Below are 15,778 nucleotides of genomic sequence, written 5' to 3'. Positions count from 1 at the left end.
GGAACTGCTCCCCACAAAGCCAGGCAGGACTTTGGGGAGCCTCCTCTCCCTTGGAGCAGACTTGTTCAGGGCAAGAAGCTCACACATCTTCACCTCCTGGGTCTCTCCTTGGAGCATTCAGCATCCTCTGCCCCTCCGTGCGCTTCCCACAGCGAGCCCACCCAGGCGGGGTCCTGGGGAAGCCACAGGGTCCTGCACCCCCACTTTGCAGTCAGACGTGACTCTCAGCCAGCCAGTAACACAGAGGTTTATTCGATGACAGGAACAGGGTCTAAAACAGAGCTTGTAGGTACAGCGAACCGGACCCCTCGGCCGGGTCCATTCTGGGGGGCAGTGAGCCAGACCCCCCCACGTCTGCAGTTCACTCCTTGACCCCAGCCAGCTCCAGACTAACCCCCCCCCAGCCCCTCCTCTCTGCTCAGCCCCTTTCCTGGGCCAGGAGGTCACCTGATCTCTTTGTCTCCAACACCTTCAGTTGGCACCTTTGCAGAGGAGGGGCCCAGTCCATCAGTTGCTAGGAGACAGAGTGTCAGGCATTTAGGTGCACTGGCCCTTTGCTCTGCCAGCTACTTAAGAACTGCTATGGGGACACTGAGGCACCAACACAGTATTCAGAGAAAACATTAAGAACATTCCCAGTTCGTCACACTCTGCTAGACTGAACCCCCATTTTTACATATTGGCTCCCCATGTGGGTACTTACAGACTGTCATCAAGTCACCTCTTAACCTTCTCTGTGTTAAGCAAAACAAACTGAGCTCCTTGACCTATCACTATCAGGTAGGTTTTCCAATCCTTTAAATCACTCTCATGGCTCTTCTCTGAACCCTTTGCCATTTGTCACCATCCTCCTTCAATTGTGGGCACCAGAACTGGACACAGGATTCCAGCAACAGTCATATCCATGCCAAAGAAAAGTACAATAACCTCTCTGCTCCTCGGCCAGCTTCCCCTGTTTTCACGTCCCAGGATCACATGAGCCCTTACGGCCATAGCATCACACTGGGAGCTCATGTTCAGCGGATTATCCACCACAGCCCCCAGATCTTTTTCAGAGTCCCTGCTTCCCAGGACAGAGCCCCCATCCAGTCAGTATGGCCTGTAGTCTGTGTCCCAGATGTTGTATTGAGATGCACATGGTTTGCCTGTGCCCAGGTTAGCAAGCGATCCAGGTCACTCAGTGACCGATTACTTCACTATTTACCACTCCCCCAATGTGTATGTCATGCACAAACTTTATCAGCGATGATCTTCAGGTCACTGATAAAGACATTAAACAGCACTGGGCCAAGCTCTGATCCCCATGGGACCCCCTGGAAAGGAGTCCCTTTCTCAACACACCCCTGCCCAGGCAATTGGTCTCCCATGTCCCTCTGCCATTCCTCAAGCCCACAAATCAGGCCTTCAGTACCAGGCAGATCTGAAAGGTTGCAAGCGCGTCCCTTCTGCAGGGAACCCCCTTACCAAACCCTGCAGCTAGTCGCCATGGGGCCAGGGGGCTCAGAAGTCAACTTCCCTGCTGAGGAGCCGCTTGCACAGGCTGTTCTCTGGTGCCCAACCCTTGGGAGTTCCGTCCGACCACTGCTGGCGAAGGGCGTCTGCATCCTGCGCAGCTGAGCCAGTGCTGGAATCCGGTGACCGCATGCCGAGCACCAGTTCGGACCTGGGATTGAACCTCACTTCAAGGAGGGCTCGGCTCAGCCACACGCCTGCCGAGTGCAGAGAGCCACGGTGAGGGCAAGTAGGGGCTAGAGGAGGGCTCGGGGAAGGACAAGTAAGCCAGACATGGCTGCTAGGGGCGAGGCTGAACTGCTCCACCCTGAGTAGGGGATTTACCCATTCAGAGCACTGTCCCCAAAGCTACCTCCACTGCCATCCACAGCCAGCACCTTCTGCTTCTCGCGGCCCTGCAGGCAGGGCAGAGAGCAGCAGCATGGTGCTGCCCAGCAGGCTCCAAATGGCTGGGTCAGCTCCCGTCCCACAGCAGCCGACCCAATCTAGGTGGCAGCGGAGAGGAACCCAGCGCGGCTTAGCTGAGTCCCCAGCCTGGCAAGCTCACTGGAAATGCATGGGACAACAGCTTAGGAGCACGGGACAACAAATTTAGTGCCACGGATCTCCTTGTAAGATACCCAGTGAATGTAATCCAATGCTTAGGAGTTAAAGGAGGGGACCTGGGCTCAGTTCCTCACTGGCAGTGCAACCCTCGAGAAGTCCCTCCCCCAGCTGTGTGCTTCATTTCCCTGCCTTGATCCATCTCCCCTTGGGACAGCAAAACTTCTCAGAGAGCAAGTGCTGAATCTCTGCTGGGCACTATGATTAGAATGGAGATGCCATGCTGGCCCTCGAATGCAGCAGCTTCCACTCCATGCTAGCCACTTTCCAAACACAGAGAGAGATGCTCCCAGCCCCTGCAAAGCCCCCAAACCTGAAAGACAGAGGAAGGCTGAGGGTAGCCCACCACACAGATGGTGTGATACGGGGGAAGGAGAGGACAGGCACATGGCTAATTTGTGTTCAGAATTACCAAGCCTTGCTGCACAACTCTCAGCTCATTCTCCCTCTCGGTCTCCCACCCCAGTTGTGTGTCCCTCTGGACCCCTCCCTCCATAGACAAGAGGAACTGGCCAGGTGAGACACGTGATGGGGCCAGCTGGTACCTTGCAGGCACTGCAGAAACAGTAGGTCTCCAGGGGGGATCTAAGTGAGGGAAAGGCAATCCAGGCCAGCTCAGAGAGGTGTGCCATGCATACGGTGCAGCAGGCAAGAAAGCTCAGAGGCAGACAATTGCGGGGAAAGGATAAGTTGAGGCTGCCATCACTAGCAGAGTGGGTGGTAGGAGGCAATACTAGGAGATGAGGGGCAGCAGTACGCTGAGCCTGGAAGGCTCCAAGACACTAGTTTGATGCGGTGGAGAAAGGGAAGTCAGTGGGGCTGGAGAGCCATGTCAGACCAAGGTGCTCAGAGGAGCCGCGTTCTGTACTGAGGAGAAGGGTGCGTGTCAGGGCAGAGAGGAGGTGGGGGCACAGAAGAACACCACATGTTTTTATACATCCTTGCAATTTTCTCCGAGCAAGGGCTCTGCAGTTTTTCACTGCTCCCTATAAGCAGCCGTGTTTCTGACTGCACCGGCCTGTGCTGCTGGTCCCTAAAGCTCTCTGCCCTGCCACCAGAGCCCCTGGCACAGGAGCAGCACTGATTCAAACCTGGGTCCCAGGTGTATTGCTGGAGCCACTGCTGGTCTAATATCAACAGAACCGCCACTTACAATAAACAGGGGGCCAAGGGAGAAAGCAAAGCCCTCTGCATCTCTCCCTGAGCAGTCCCCATCCTGCCCCTCAGAAGAAACAGATCAGGGGAGAGAGCTCTGAAGTCTCCTTTGTGCAGCAGTTGCTGTTGCCATGCGGTGAGCCTCGTTGCTATGAAGGTCTGCAAGTCAGACAATGGCTTGTTTTGGCTCAAAATGAAGCAGCTATTGGTTGAGGTGTTTCCACGGCAAGTCTCCATGGCACTGGGATAGGAAACTGCAGGAGTTGGCTTGGTCATGCCCATCACATCCAGGTGAGTGGGGGCCAGGAGGCTCTGCCCAGCTGGCGCACTCCACTTCAGGTGAAGTTAATTAAAGCGAGAGGGAAAGGAAATCCAGCAGCTAACGAGGTAGCAAGCAGAGCACTGCTTTCCAGTATAATTAGATCTGTTAATAGCTCTGGCAGATCGGAATCACACCTAATAGAATTAGGGAAACTGCCAAGACAGCTGCTCCCATGAAAGGCATTTAACACAATGCATTCCTTGGGCGGGCAAAAGAGGCAGGGAGGGGCAGCAGCCACTCAAAGAGGGGTCGCTCAGAATGAGGAACCTAGGAAGTACAACCACTGCCATACAGCAGGGAGCAGAGTGCTGTGACATACAAAGCTAAAATCACAGGGATGAACCTGAGCCAAAAGTTTCCAAGGGACACTGATGCCAGTAAACATGCGGTCAGGAGCTCTGAGCGTGCAGGAAGGCCTAGGTGGGAGTGATTACCGAGGGACAGGTCTGATGCAAAGTCAGTTTGCCAGGGACTTGTCACACACCACGTCAGAGCCTTCCACTCACCTCTCACTCAGCACACAGCATGGCACTGTCTCACACTGGGGCCTAGGCTAAGGCGGGTCTACACTCCAAACCGCATTCACTCCAAAGCAACGCAGTTTTAACAACCTAATCCCTGGGGTAGATGGTGCTGTGTTGATGGGAGGACTCTCCTGTCAGCGTAGGTAGCGTCTTCACTAAGCGCTGCAGCAGCACAGCTGCAGTGCTGCAAGTGTAGACAAGCCCTGAGACTCACTTGGGAAGAGCATCGGTCAGAATCCACAAGCATACAGTACTGGGAACTCACAACAGCTTCTTCAGGAAGACTGCGGTGAACTTGGAGCAAACAACATTCTGTAGCTGCTGTGAGGAGGGGACATCTTGCTGCTTCCCCAAGTACAGAAGCAGGCTGCAGTGATCTGCTAGGAGCTTCTCTCCACCTCTGTCTCGGGTTCAAGTGCCTGAAACGGCCTGAGTGCTGCTCACCGGATGTCAGGAGAGGCCATCTCTCCCCGGACTAAGTGCTTAGCAGTTAAGCTAAGGAAGCAAGGCCCTTTCAGTCCTGTGCCTGGTTAGACTAGTCTTTATCCAGGTATAAAACAGCCCACACACATATGAATCTATCAGCCCCACTCAGGAAACAGTGCAAGGAAGCTGGGAACAACAGTTCATATGTTGCAACAAACCCCTCTCCCTGTCAGGGAGCCACACAGCTGACATCACACACTTCCTGCAATCAGCTAACTGTGGGGCTGATATTTTAAGCCATGAACATTAGCTTCAGACATACAGGAAAAGCACCGCCCCCGCTCTGTGGCTACGGGGAGTTAAGCACAGGTACCACGGGTGCTACTGCAGCCCAGAGCGCTTCCCAAGCAGCAACCTGAAACTGTCAATGCGGGAGAGTTTCGCTTGGGCAGCGCTAGAGGCAGCACCAGCACTGATGGACTAAAGAAGAGATATCAAACACAGAGCAGGGGCAGGAGGCGGAGAAAAATTAATCAAGCAAATAAAAAGAGGAAGAGAGAGAGGTGCTGCCCAACCCACCAGCAGGGGAGCAAGAGCTCCCTCTACCCATTGGGGACATCTGGGGTCACGGAACAGTCACTCGAGATGCATCTGGGACATTTTGCAAGCCCTGGCCTCACATATAATGTAAGCAAGATGTGTGCCATAATCCTACAGTAGTACAGTAAGCAGTGCCCCTATACCTTGTCACTCTGGGCAGAGGCAAGGGGACAGAAGTGGAGTGGGTGTGTTCTTAGGGAGAGCTTCATCCAAAGAAGTTCTAGTCAGCTCTTCCCTATCCTAAGTCTGCTAGCTACACACACGACGGGAGCACTGCACTGAAGACCGGGACTGGCCAGCGGAGACAACAGGACTTGAGCCCTGAATACCGGATACACAGCTCTCGCAGCAAAGCCATCGCTCCTGACGGCAGGAGCCAGGCTGAGAAGGATCTTTGCAGAGTTCATTGAATTATTGCAGACTAAAAATAGCCAAGCAGCAGGAATCGCAGAATGCCTTCAAGGCAAGATCTGAAACAATAGTTGCCAAAAAAGGGATAATGTAGAAGGACAGGCAGACAGGCTGCAGAACTGCACAGACTGGAAAGGCATGGAAGAGAGGAGGAGTGAAAAAGAAATACCAGGCACTGAGCCTAAAGGAATTGTTTAAGCCTGAATAAGAGAGAACTGGAAATTAGTGCAGTAGGAAGTGGCCGTCATGCCTCAACTAATGCCTGTACGAAGCAGGCGGCCTGCTGCAGCAGCTTTCTCTGAGAGCTGTGTGTAGCAATCAGGCCTTCCCCATCCTGGAAGAACTCAGGAGCTTTCAGCTGTTCCCTCTCCACCCCAGAGCCTCTTGACTATTCATGGGGCAGGGTGGGTTCATCTCCCTCAACCTCCTCGCTGCTGCTGTGAAGTTGGTGACCTCCCTACTCAACCCTGCTTCCAGACTCTTTTTATGTTCTCCTCCCCTGTGAATAGCTCCAGCGCTGCCTCTGCTCACGGCTTTCCTGACACAAAAGAGTGGGAGATCCAATTTGTCAGTTTCATGGTTGCTCCCAGGGCTCTCAAAAACAGTGAATTAACCAGTCTTGTCAGCTTCACACTGCTGTAGCCTGGGGAAAGCTTTGAGAAGCAGCAGAGGCACCGAGGCTATCGGCAGACTCAGGAACTCACTGCATCAAGACACACTGGAATGGTTTTCTTTACTAGTATCCCTAATTTCTCTCTTTTCTATGAAAGCTTACACTTGCAGAAATCGATGGCCTTGGCTTCCCCCAGTTCCCTCTCACCCACCAGGAAAGAGGTTACTACTTAACCACTGGTGAGTGGGTTTGTCAAGCCCTGCTTGGCCCTGATCTGAATGATGAGTCCATCTCGAGTGAGAGGCTGACAATAGGCCTAGCACAAGATGCCTGCTCCCCTATAGGAACTAGGAATATAAATATTGGTTAAAAAAAAAAAAGTTAACCAGTTAAATTATTAAAATTATATTGTTTAACTGGTTAACCATTAACCAAGGTCCCTCCGGCTGGCCTGGTGCAGCAGGGGCTAGGGTTCCTCCAGCCGCTGGGGTTAACGGTTAAGGTTGGTTAACGGTAAGCCTAATGCTTACCAGTTAATCTGTTAATCATTTAACCTTTTACAACCCTAATAGGAACCAAGAGCCTGACATTGGGACTCTAGGGAGAGGATCATGATCCTACAGGCAGACAGGAAATAAGTCTAGGGTAGGTGAGGGGCAAGAGATCTTACACACAGTGCAGCCAAGCTGCTTTTCTTCCAGGCCTCGCAGGCACAGGCGGCTTTTCTGAAATGTGAGGCAATGACTGCAGCATAGATATGTGGGACCAAAGCGACAGAGTACATGTGTGGGGACTAGGCAGTAGCTCAGACTCCTAGTGTAGTCTGGAGGGAAGTGAAGGCTGTTTGCCAAGTCTGCTTCACAGAGAGAGACCTTGGCAGGCAACTGATTGGAAACTCAACAGAGACTAGAGTGCTTTAAAACTACCCCAAAGCAGGGCTCATCGTAAAGCCCTATGTTTTCTCCCAGTTCTCCCCAATCCAATCCTAGGAGCACAGAGTGGAAGGGGCAGCCAGCAGCACGGCTGCCTCATGCACTCTCAGTGAGTTTTAGCTATCCCACAGGCTGCGTGGGCCACAGGCTGACAGCTGCAAGCATAGACTTCCACCAGCACACACCGACTTCCACAATCCAGGGCCTAAGGTCTGTACCTGCTTCCTCCTCCCCACCAGCAACACTAGCTGAGAAAGGAGGAATCCGCTGGGGTTTAATTTTGCAACACGGTTGCTCCCTCCTTCCTCAGGTGCACCAGAGAAAGCCACTTCCAATTCCTTGCTGGCCGCGAATCTGATGAAATTTTCCAACCACACAACTGAACAGAAAGTCATGGAGGGGATGGAGTGGCACAGAACAGACAGTTTCCTGCCTCAGCACTCTGGCCAAACCCCACTGGGACATAGGCTCTAAGGTGAGACCCCACAAAGCTCCCCCTCTCCCAACTGCTTCAGGTCTCGCTCTCATCACAGTGGGAATATGCTCCATTCTAACAAGTTGCACAGTTATAGCTGCACCACTTGGCCATGGGCCAATCACACATTAAAAAAATGGTTGCGGAATTGGGCCCAACCCATGATCTTTACACGGTACTGAGGGCTGCATAGAACTGGTTTTGCCCATGTTTCATTTTATGTACTGGAGACTGACACAAAGCGACAAACTCCAGCAAAATTACACACAAGCTGTAGATGTGGCTCGTAACCTCCGCCTGCAACACTGGAACAAGCAACATCTGGCTGAACAGCAGCAGCGTACCCCTGCCTATGGAGATTTAGGTTTAAGTTCAGCTGGAATGATCATTTGAGCCAACCAAGGGAGTTTCTGTACTAGCAATCACAAGAGCACTACCTATGCCCCTGGAGGTCCCCAACACGCATTAGTGAGGGAGGAGCAGACACAGGGGTGTCCATTTCTAGGAATGAGCTTCTCTGAGGTATCTGATTGTCACTAAGTGCTCCCACCACCCCTTTTGGGTTCTGTTCCCACGTCCTAGTTCCAGCTGGGACCAGACGTTCCACATGAAAGGATATGCTCAAGGTACCTCCAGCCTCCCGGGAAACAGGAGGCAGTTGGAGTCTCAAGGCTATGGCTACACTTGAAATTTCAAAGCAGTGTGAGTGTAGTCGGAGTGCCAGCGCTGGGAGAGCGCTCTCCCAGCGCTGCACGTAAACCACATCCTCTACGGGTGTAGCTTGCAGCGCTGGGAGCCGTGCTCCCAGCACTGATTACACTGAGGCTTTACAGCGCTGTATCTTGCAGCGCTCGGGGGGTGTTTTTTTCACACCCCTGAGCACGAAAGTTGCAGCGCTGTAAAGTGCCAGTGTAGCCATGGCCTCATAGGGAAGGATGGTCTTCTGTACTCTCCAACCCAATTTTGAAGCCTGAGGAGTCTCCAACAAGGAGCCACATTCTGGTGCTTCCTTCAGTAACTAGTTGTGAGACATTCACTCAACGTTCATTTTGTGGGTGTTCACACGAATAGCCCCTGTATTTCATGAGCTACAAAGACATTTTCAAAAAGGCAAATCCAGAATCTTCTGAGTCAAGCAAATGCAAAGGAAACACAGCAGTGGGCTATCTGCTTCCAGATCTTTTCAATACACTGACCCTGGAAAAGTAATCCCCAGCACTGCACACAGCCAATTCAGAGGGAGTCAGGAAAAAGGCAGGTACCTTAGGACTGGCTCCTGTGCACACAGATAGTAATTCTAGACTAGGAATAGACCACAAAGAGAAGGTGATGCCAATCCCATCATTCAGCCAGCCTGGCACCCGGCCTGAGGAGAATGCACATCCTGGGCCTCGCAAGGTCTGCTTGCCCAAGCCCACTTCCTTGGCTCGCCAATGGTTCTCCTCTCTAAGCACCTCTGCATTGCCTTTGGAGCACCCTCCCTTGCCCCATTAAACAATGGCAGCTGAGGGGAAGTTGAACTCACCCACAGCATTACCAGGATGCCGCGCACACACTGCTCTGGCCTGTGCTCACCACGTGGCCTCCAGATTTACAAATTCCCACAGAGGCAGTTAAAGAGGCACTGTGCTGTGGAGAGAGCTCATGATGACAACTGGTCTCAACTTTAGGGACGAGCACAGGTTTGTGCCTCTCACACCTGGAGAGATCTATGCTCTGCGCTCTCTAAAAACCTGGGACAGAGGTGCTGGCAGGGGTCCAATAGCAGCTAAACCTCATCAACCCTCATCAACTGGGAACACAAAGCCAGGCCTTGTGCACAAGACCAGATCAGTGCCCAGCAGAAAAAGGCTCCTTTAGCCTGGAACTCTGATATCCTCTAGAGCCTGTTGTGAGAGTTTGACTGGATCAGTTACTCAGCAAGAGCCTCCTGCTGCCTCGCTGGTTACGTGCGCCCTTGGGAGAGATTCACGAACATGAACAAAGCTCAGTTTGAAAGAGGGAGGCAGCCTGGTACGCTCCCTTCTTTATGCGCTTTAATTCACGTGACAACAGCACTACTGGGCGCTGAGTGTTTCCATTCCCTGTCTGGGCTATGAGCTAAGGCAGGGGTAGGCAAACTATGGCATACATGCTGATTTTCAGTGGTACTCACACTGCCCAGGTCCTGGCCACTGGTCTGGGGGGCTCTGCATTTTAATTTAATTTTAAATAAAGTTTCTTAAACATTTTAAAAAACTTATTTACTTTACATACAACAATAGTTTAGTTATATATTATAGACTTATAGAAATAGATCTTCTAAAAAACGTTAAAACGTATTACCGGCAAGCGAAACCTTAAATTAGAGTGATAAATGAAGACTCAGCACAGCACTTCTGAAAGGATGCCAACCCCTGGGCTAAGGGAACACACTTGTTACTGTTACTGGATTTGCTGTATAGATTGACACTTTGAAGTGACCCTTGAGACATGCCCTCTGAACCTCTTCCATCTCAGCTACAGTCCTCCAAGAATACCCCACCCCCTCCTAGCCCTCAAAGGGTAGTGCTGGGGATGTGGCAGTGTGCGCATCTGGCAATAAACACAATGGTATGACAAACAACAATCCAACTGTAGAAGAGAAAGACAAGCTCTCCAAAGGCACTTACCATCTTCCGTCTCCTGCCAGACGATGCCCTCCAGGTTGACGCTGGTGCCAGGTTCGCAAGGACCCAGACACTCCGGCTCGGTAGCCAATGCCACATCGCAGGTATTCACCCCCACAGAGCGAGTGCGTACCATGATCTGCTCGCATGGCGATGAGATGTCATTATTGACAACTGGGACCAGGAGATGCAAGGGCAACACTGCAGGCGTGGAGATCGGAGACTCCATCTGAGGGGAAGGAGAAATACACCAGTGACCACTGGGGAGGGGAGAGCACCGAGGAGAAAGCAAACACCAGCAAGGCTGTCCCGCTTTCCTGGAAAACACAAATCAGGGTGCCCCCCTCCTGCCACTCTCTCATTTGGCCTATTTGCTCGGAGCAGGTTCACAGCCCACTCATCCTCTATCACAGGACTAGGACTTAATAGGTCTTTTCCAGTCCCAATACGCCTATAAACTACAACCCACTGCCAGGACATCATTTTACAAACAGAGTCTAGGCCCCACCCATGTTCCTCAGCTGGAGACCTGTCAGACGTCAGCCCTGCTGGAGTGCCTCTGGCTGGGCTGCTTTCAAGGATGAAAGGTCTTTCCAGCACAGGATTCCCAGTCTCCCGTAGTCAGTCAGTCAGTCAGTCAGTCAGTCAGTCAATCTGTCTGGAGACTGATCTGGTTTGGCTATTGCTGGAACGTCAACACCCGGAAAAGCAGCCTTGGATCTGATGGAAGGAATCATAGAATTCTGCCAGGCTGGCTGGGGCAAGGCAGGAGAGGCAGCTGGTAGTCTTCAGATACCTGTTCCACCCCAATGGCCTTACCCCAGCCAGATCGACCCCCAGCAACCTCCCTGCCTGTTTATAGACTAACCCCTACACCTCTTCCATGCACCAGAGCCCTGCTGGGATGACTGAGTGGGTTCTCATGTTGAAGAGGAAACCCAGCCATCTTGCTTCTCTCACACATGAAAGTCACTTCTTCAGTGCCAGAGCTGGGGTAGGTCTGCATGGAAAGCAGAGAACTCAGCTGAACTGGGTAGAGTACAGACAAACCCTATGGCTCTCTCCACCTCAACCCCCCAGCTCAGTAAACCAGGCTCACAGCCTCTCAGCTATGCAAGCAGCCTGCTGAGATGGCTGAGCAGGTTAGAAAGTCACCCCAGCTGACGTTCTGTGGTTCAGCACCGTGTGACAGAGGAGAAAAGTCAGAAGGCTGATTCATTTTAGAGCCCTGTCCAGACTGCCAGCCAAAGGAATGCTTCAGTATATAGCCTGTGTCTCCAGTGCCGAGACAGTGTAGCTCATTTTCTCACCCCCACAACAGCTAAAGCAGCCTTCCCACCCATACTGAATCAGCCCCCCAACCGTACCCTTGCAATGGAGATTTGCAGCACTACTCATGCTGGCTGGTTGGGCTGTGCTCTGACCTCCTCCCTGGGGGCAGGGTTTCTGATCTTGATAAGATGCTGAGCAGCTCAAAGCAGCAGACACTAAGGAAACCACCCCTGTGCAAGTCACCAGCAAGCTCACAAACTGCAACACAGCCACTCCAGGAGTTGGGACACACCACCACAGCATCCAGCAGTGAACTAGCCAGGAGATGCCCCTGCAAGCCTGCTGCTTGGCACAGCCCTGGAGCTAGAACCATGGGAAGTTTGGCGGCCTGCTGTCCTCAGCTCCAGAGAGGCAGGAAGAAGAAGAGGTCTCCAAGCTGCTTGCCAGAAGGTGCCCTGCCTGCTGAGGATGGCCGTACCGGCATTACCAACTGTAAAGTCATCGCTATTTGTGGCACTCAACTGTCAACAGGCACAAAATGTTCAGACTCCCATTGAGACAAATTCTGGTCCCTGAACAGCTACCAAAACGTTATCCTTAGCTGCCTGTTGTCACAGAGAGAGACCTTTACTAAGCCTGCCTTTTTATGAAACTGTTAGCTGGAGTACAAGACCACACACTGAACCTCGGCTGCCATATCAGGCCCAGCCTCACTCCACACGACCTCTGCTGTGGGGCCTGAGTTCCCGCACCTCCCCACACTCAAGCCCCACATCAAGGACATTTGCAACTCCATTAGCAACCAGCACTTTGCAAAGCCCCCTTGAATCCTCAGAAGCAGGCCAAGCTTTGTGCCACCGATGCTAGAGGAGCAGGAGGCAAAGGGGTGTTCTAAGGCAGTGGGCAGCACCAGGGTAAAACATAGTAGTTCGCCACATGCTGGCAGGAGAAGCTAGGTGGATGGATTTGCCATTGCCCATGTTACCAAAGCAGACAGGGCAAAGCACCGCTGGCCTGCAGTCAGCTCCTTGTCCCCCCCTCCTCTGGACAGCCCATCGAAGTGAATCCAGTGTGATAAGCATTAAAGACAGCCCCAAGGTTTCCTCCGCAGTAACTGAGCTGCAGTCTCTCCCCACTCAGCGGCAGTGGGCTTCTCCTGACAGCAGGCCTGGCTTTCTGCTGACAGCACCAAATCCCTCAGGATCCAGGTCCTTGGCCTTCATTTCTGAGGCAACCCTTTGGAGAGACTGCCACACCCAGCACTTGTGCTGTCCAAGCCCCTTTTGGCGCTGCCCATGGGCCTGTTCTCTCTGAAAGATCAGAGATGAAAGAATTTTGCCTTCCACATACTTCCTCTGCCCAAGAGGAGACACTGATCCTCACCGGGGCAGATCAGAGCCACATGTGCAGAGGGGGACCTCATTCGGCACCTCAGCAAATCCCACATAAACAATGAGTCCCTGGGAATCACTAGGGCCCAAGAAAACGAACAACTCCAGAAAACCCCTCCCCCTGAGCCCCTAGCACAAGCAAAGGGACTGCCTCCAACTCCCATCCATTTACAAATTAACGCCAGTCCCCTGCAGTGAAATAGCTGGAGAGGAACCATGTGCAATTGACACAACTTGGCTGACAGCTGCAGGACTAGCAGAAACGGAGTGTCAGGCGGGGAAGCATTCAGCCCAGGGAAGCATTCAGCCCTGAGCGTCAATTGCTAGTCAGCGCTGGGAGCAGTGGCTGATCGCTTGTTTGTGTGGCTGAGGAAAGGAAGGGCACCTGTGGGTTTTGAAACCGTTCAGCTTCCTTCCACTTTGCAACAGAAACCACAGAGCAGCACAGGCGTGTTTAATTACAGTTCCAGCTCTGCTAATTATCGTTTGGGCACATTTGTAATCTGCGTTATGCCACAGTGCATAATAAGCAGCTCACTGAGACCCATCTAATAAGCAAGGCGGTTTTATGGGATTTCATATTTCACTCTGCACTGGAACCAATGAAGCCTTATTTATCATCCGTCCGGAGAAAAGGGAAACCAGGAGGGGCAGCAGCTTTAGATTAGGGGGAAGAGAAAAACCCACAAAGGCAAAGGAGAGAGAGTATGCCTCCCTCCAGCAAAGCGATTGGCAGACAGGTAGCCAGGTCCTGGAAAGATTTGGAACAGAGCTGAGAAGTGGGCCAGCGCTGGAGACAGATCAATCCCTGAATTCACCTAACACCTGTGTCTTACCTCCCAGCAACGGGGCATTTCATCCTGCATCTTTTATTAAGCCCAACACAAGGTGAGAGGCTTGGCCTGCTGGTCACTACACAAGCCTCAGGCAGACAGCCTGTGAACAGAGAGAGTGATGTGGGAAAGGAAGGAGCCAGGCACTTATTAGTCTCACCATGGGAAGTAATTACAGAGTCCTCCTCTTGAGCACAGCGATGTCACTAGCCATGAATCTCCTCCCAGGCTCAGAGCCACATACAGCTGGAGCCAGCCCCACAGTGCACAGCAAGCAGCAGGCGTTGCAAAGCCAGGACTGGAAGCTTCTCTCCCCTTCAGCTAGTCACATCAAACCCCGACCGCAAGGCCAGCACTTCAGCACCAGCCAGTCCGGTGCTAGACGCAGATCTCCAGGCAGGAAGACTGGCAGCAGGAAGCATGCTCATTAGGTAGTGTCCAACATGCACACCCCTTAAGCAACCACTTTAAAGCCCCCTCCAGACTCCTGGTAATTTTGAGTGAGGATGCAGATAACAGACCTTGCAGGCCCTCTAATGCAGGCTTCACGGCATGTGACTCACATCCGGCTTCAGTTCCTAGCTCAGCCACAGATTCCCCGTGTGACCTCAGGCAAACCATGTAACATTGCCTGTCTCAGTTCTCCTTTATACAGTGAGACTAATATTATCCTGCCTGCTGGAGGTCCTGAGGCTAAAGCTATTAATGTCTGTGGGCTCAACGGCTGCTCTCCTGGGGCCAAGGCGCTAGACAGTCCCCAAGTGATAGCCGTGCAGCATATGTTTCACTCCTCAGTGCAAGCCAGAGAGTGGTAGAGTCTGTGTCTGTCCACCAGCCACAATCAAGAACCCGCTTTGTGTTTACAACACCAGAGCCCTGTCTCTTCTCCAACATCAGGCACACACTGGTGACTAAGACAAGAGTCTAACACAGCTGACCCAGAAAAATCACACAAAGGCTGCTGGATGGAGAAAACAAAACAGAAAATGCAGCCCCGAGAAGCTGCAAGGATCATAGAGAGATCTTAGAACAGGACTGGGGGATTAAGGAGGGGTCTTGAAACCTTTCCCTGGCAGCAGGCTTAGAGCTCAAAGTAGACATGCTGCTGGAACCACGCTACCAGTGCAAAGTGGTGCTGTTTCTGCAGCCTTGCTCACCACACACAGACAACATGCCAAACCCCTCTGCAAGGGGAACTCCCAGCCAGGTGCTGGGGAGGGCCAGACAACTCTGGATGTGCACAGAAGTCAGCTGTCTGCCATCCAGAGCCCATGCCAAGATGCCTCCAGCAGCCATGTTACTGTATGGTGTTTAAGGTAATTCACATTAAAGGGCCAGCACATCTTAATCAGTACACACAGCAGCAGTTAGTTAAACCTGGAGAAACGGAGGTATATGGTACAGAAATCAAACAGGATTGGCATCAAGGCTGGATTATAACAGCTGACCCCGACATCACGCTGACCCAGCCAATTTTGGAAATTTCTTGATAGCATCAGACATTAAAGGTATTGGTAATACCAGTAAGTGAGCAGTGTGATGGCACTTTTCAGGGCAACAGGTCTGAGACCTCTGACAGTGGAGATATGTCAGTGAAGAAACTTGGGCCATGTCTACACTAGAAACACAGGTAGTGTTAATACATGTTAACACACTAGTATAACTAGAGTTTAGCACATTTTCAAATGAGATAGCTGATTGTGGTCAGCACTACACCAGCTAACATGTGTTAACCCCCTGGCTACAGTAGTGTGCCAAACCACTTAGGTAAAAGGTGCTAGCTAACACATTTCTAAACATGACCTACTCTCCTCACCGACAGAGAACCTCAGAGAGTCCTCCGACTCCAAGAAGAGTACCAAACATGGCAAAAGCCAAGTGAGCCACTACATACCAATCACTACCAGCTAGCCAGCATCTGCAAGTCTCCTAACACAGACGGGGCCAGAGCAAAGATCAGAGAGTATCCTAAACTGCACATGATTACTTAGTATTTGTATTACCATAACACCCAGGAGCCCCAGGCATGGAAAAGGACCCCACTGTGCTAGGTGCTGTACA

General features: G+C 52.0%; 1 protein-coding gene across 2 annotated transcripts in view; it reads right to left on the bottom strand.

Annotated features, from left to right (window-relative positions):
* Positions 1-15,778, bottom strand: part of ZNF609 (zinc finger protein 609) — a 111,959-nt gene that overhangs the window by 28,546 nt on the left and 67,635 nt on the right. The window contains exons 1-2 of one of the 2 annotated variants that reach the window (XM_050967426.1): positions 13,878-13,898; positions 10,225-10,450 (exon numbers count right to left, since the gene is read on the bottom strand). In XM_050967426.1, coding sequence (XP_050823383.1) covers positions 10,225-10,450; positions 13,878-13,880 — 229 coding nt within the window. In that variant the 5' untranslated portion in view covers positions 13,881-13,898. Of the gene's footprint in view, positions 1-10,224; positions 10,451-13,877; positions 13,899-15,778 lie in introns of those variants that run through there. The other variant, XM_050967425.1, reaches the window with a different exon arrangement.

This window comes from Gopherus flavomarginatus, chromosome 9, assembly GCF_025201925.1.
Source record: "Gopherus flavomarginatus isolate rGopFla2 chromosome 9, rGopFla2.mat.asm, whole genome shotgun sequence".
NCBI lineage: Eukaryota > Metazoa > Chordata > Testudines > Testudinidae > Gopherus > Gopherus flavomarginatus.
The sequence above is the reverse complement of the archived record's forward strand: the minus strand, read 5'-3'. Positions and strand labels throughout refer to the sequence as shown.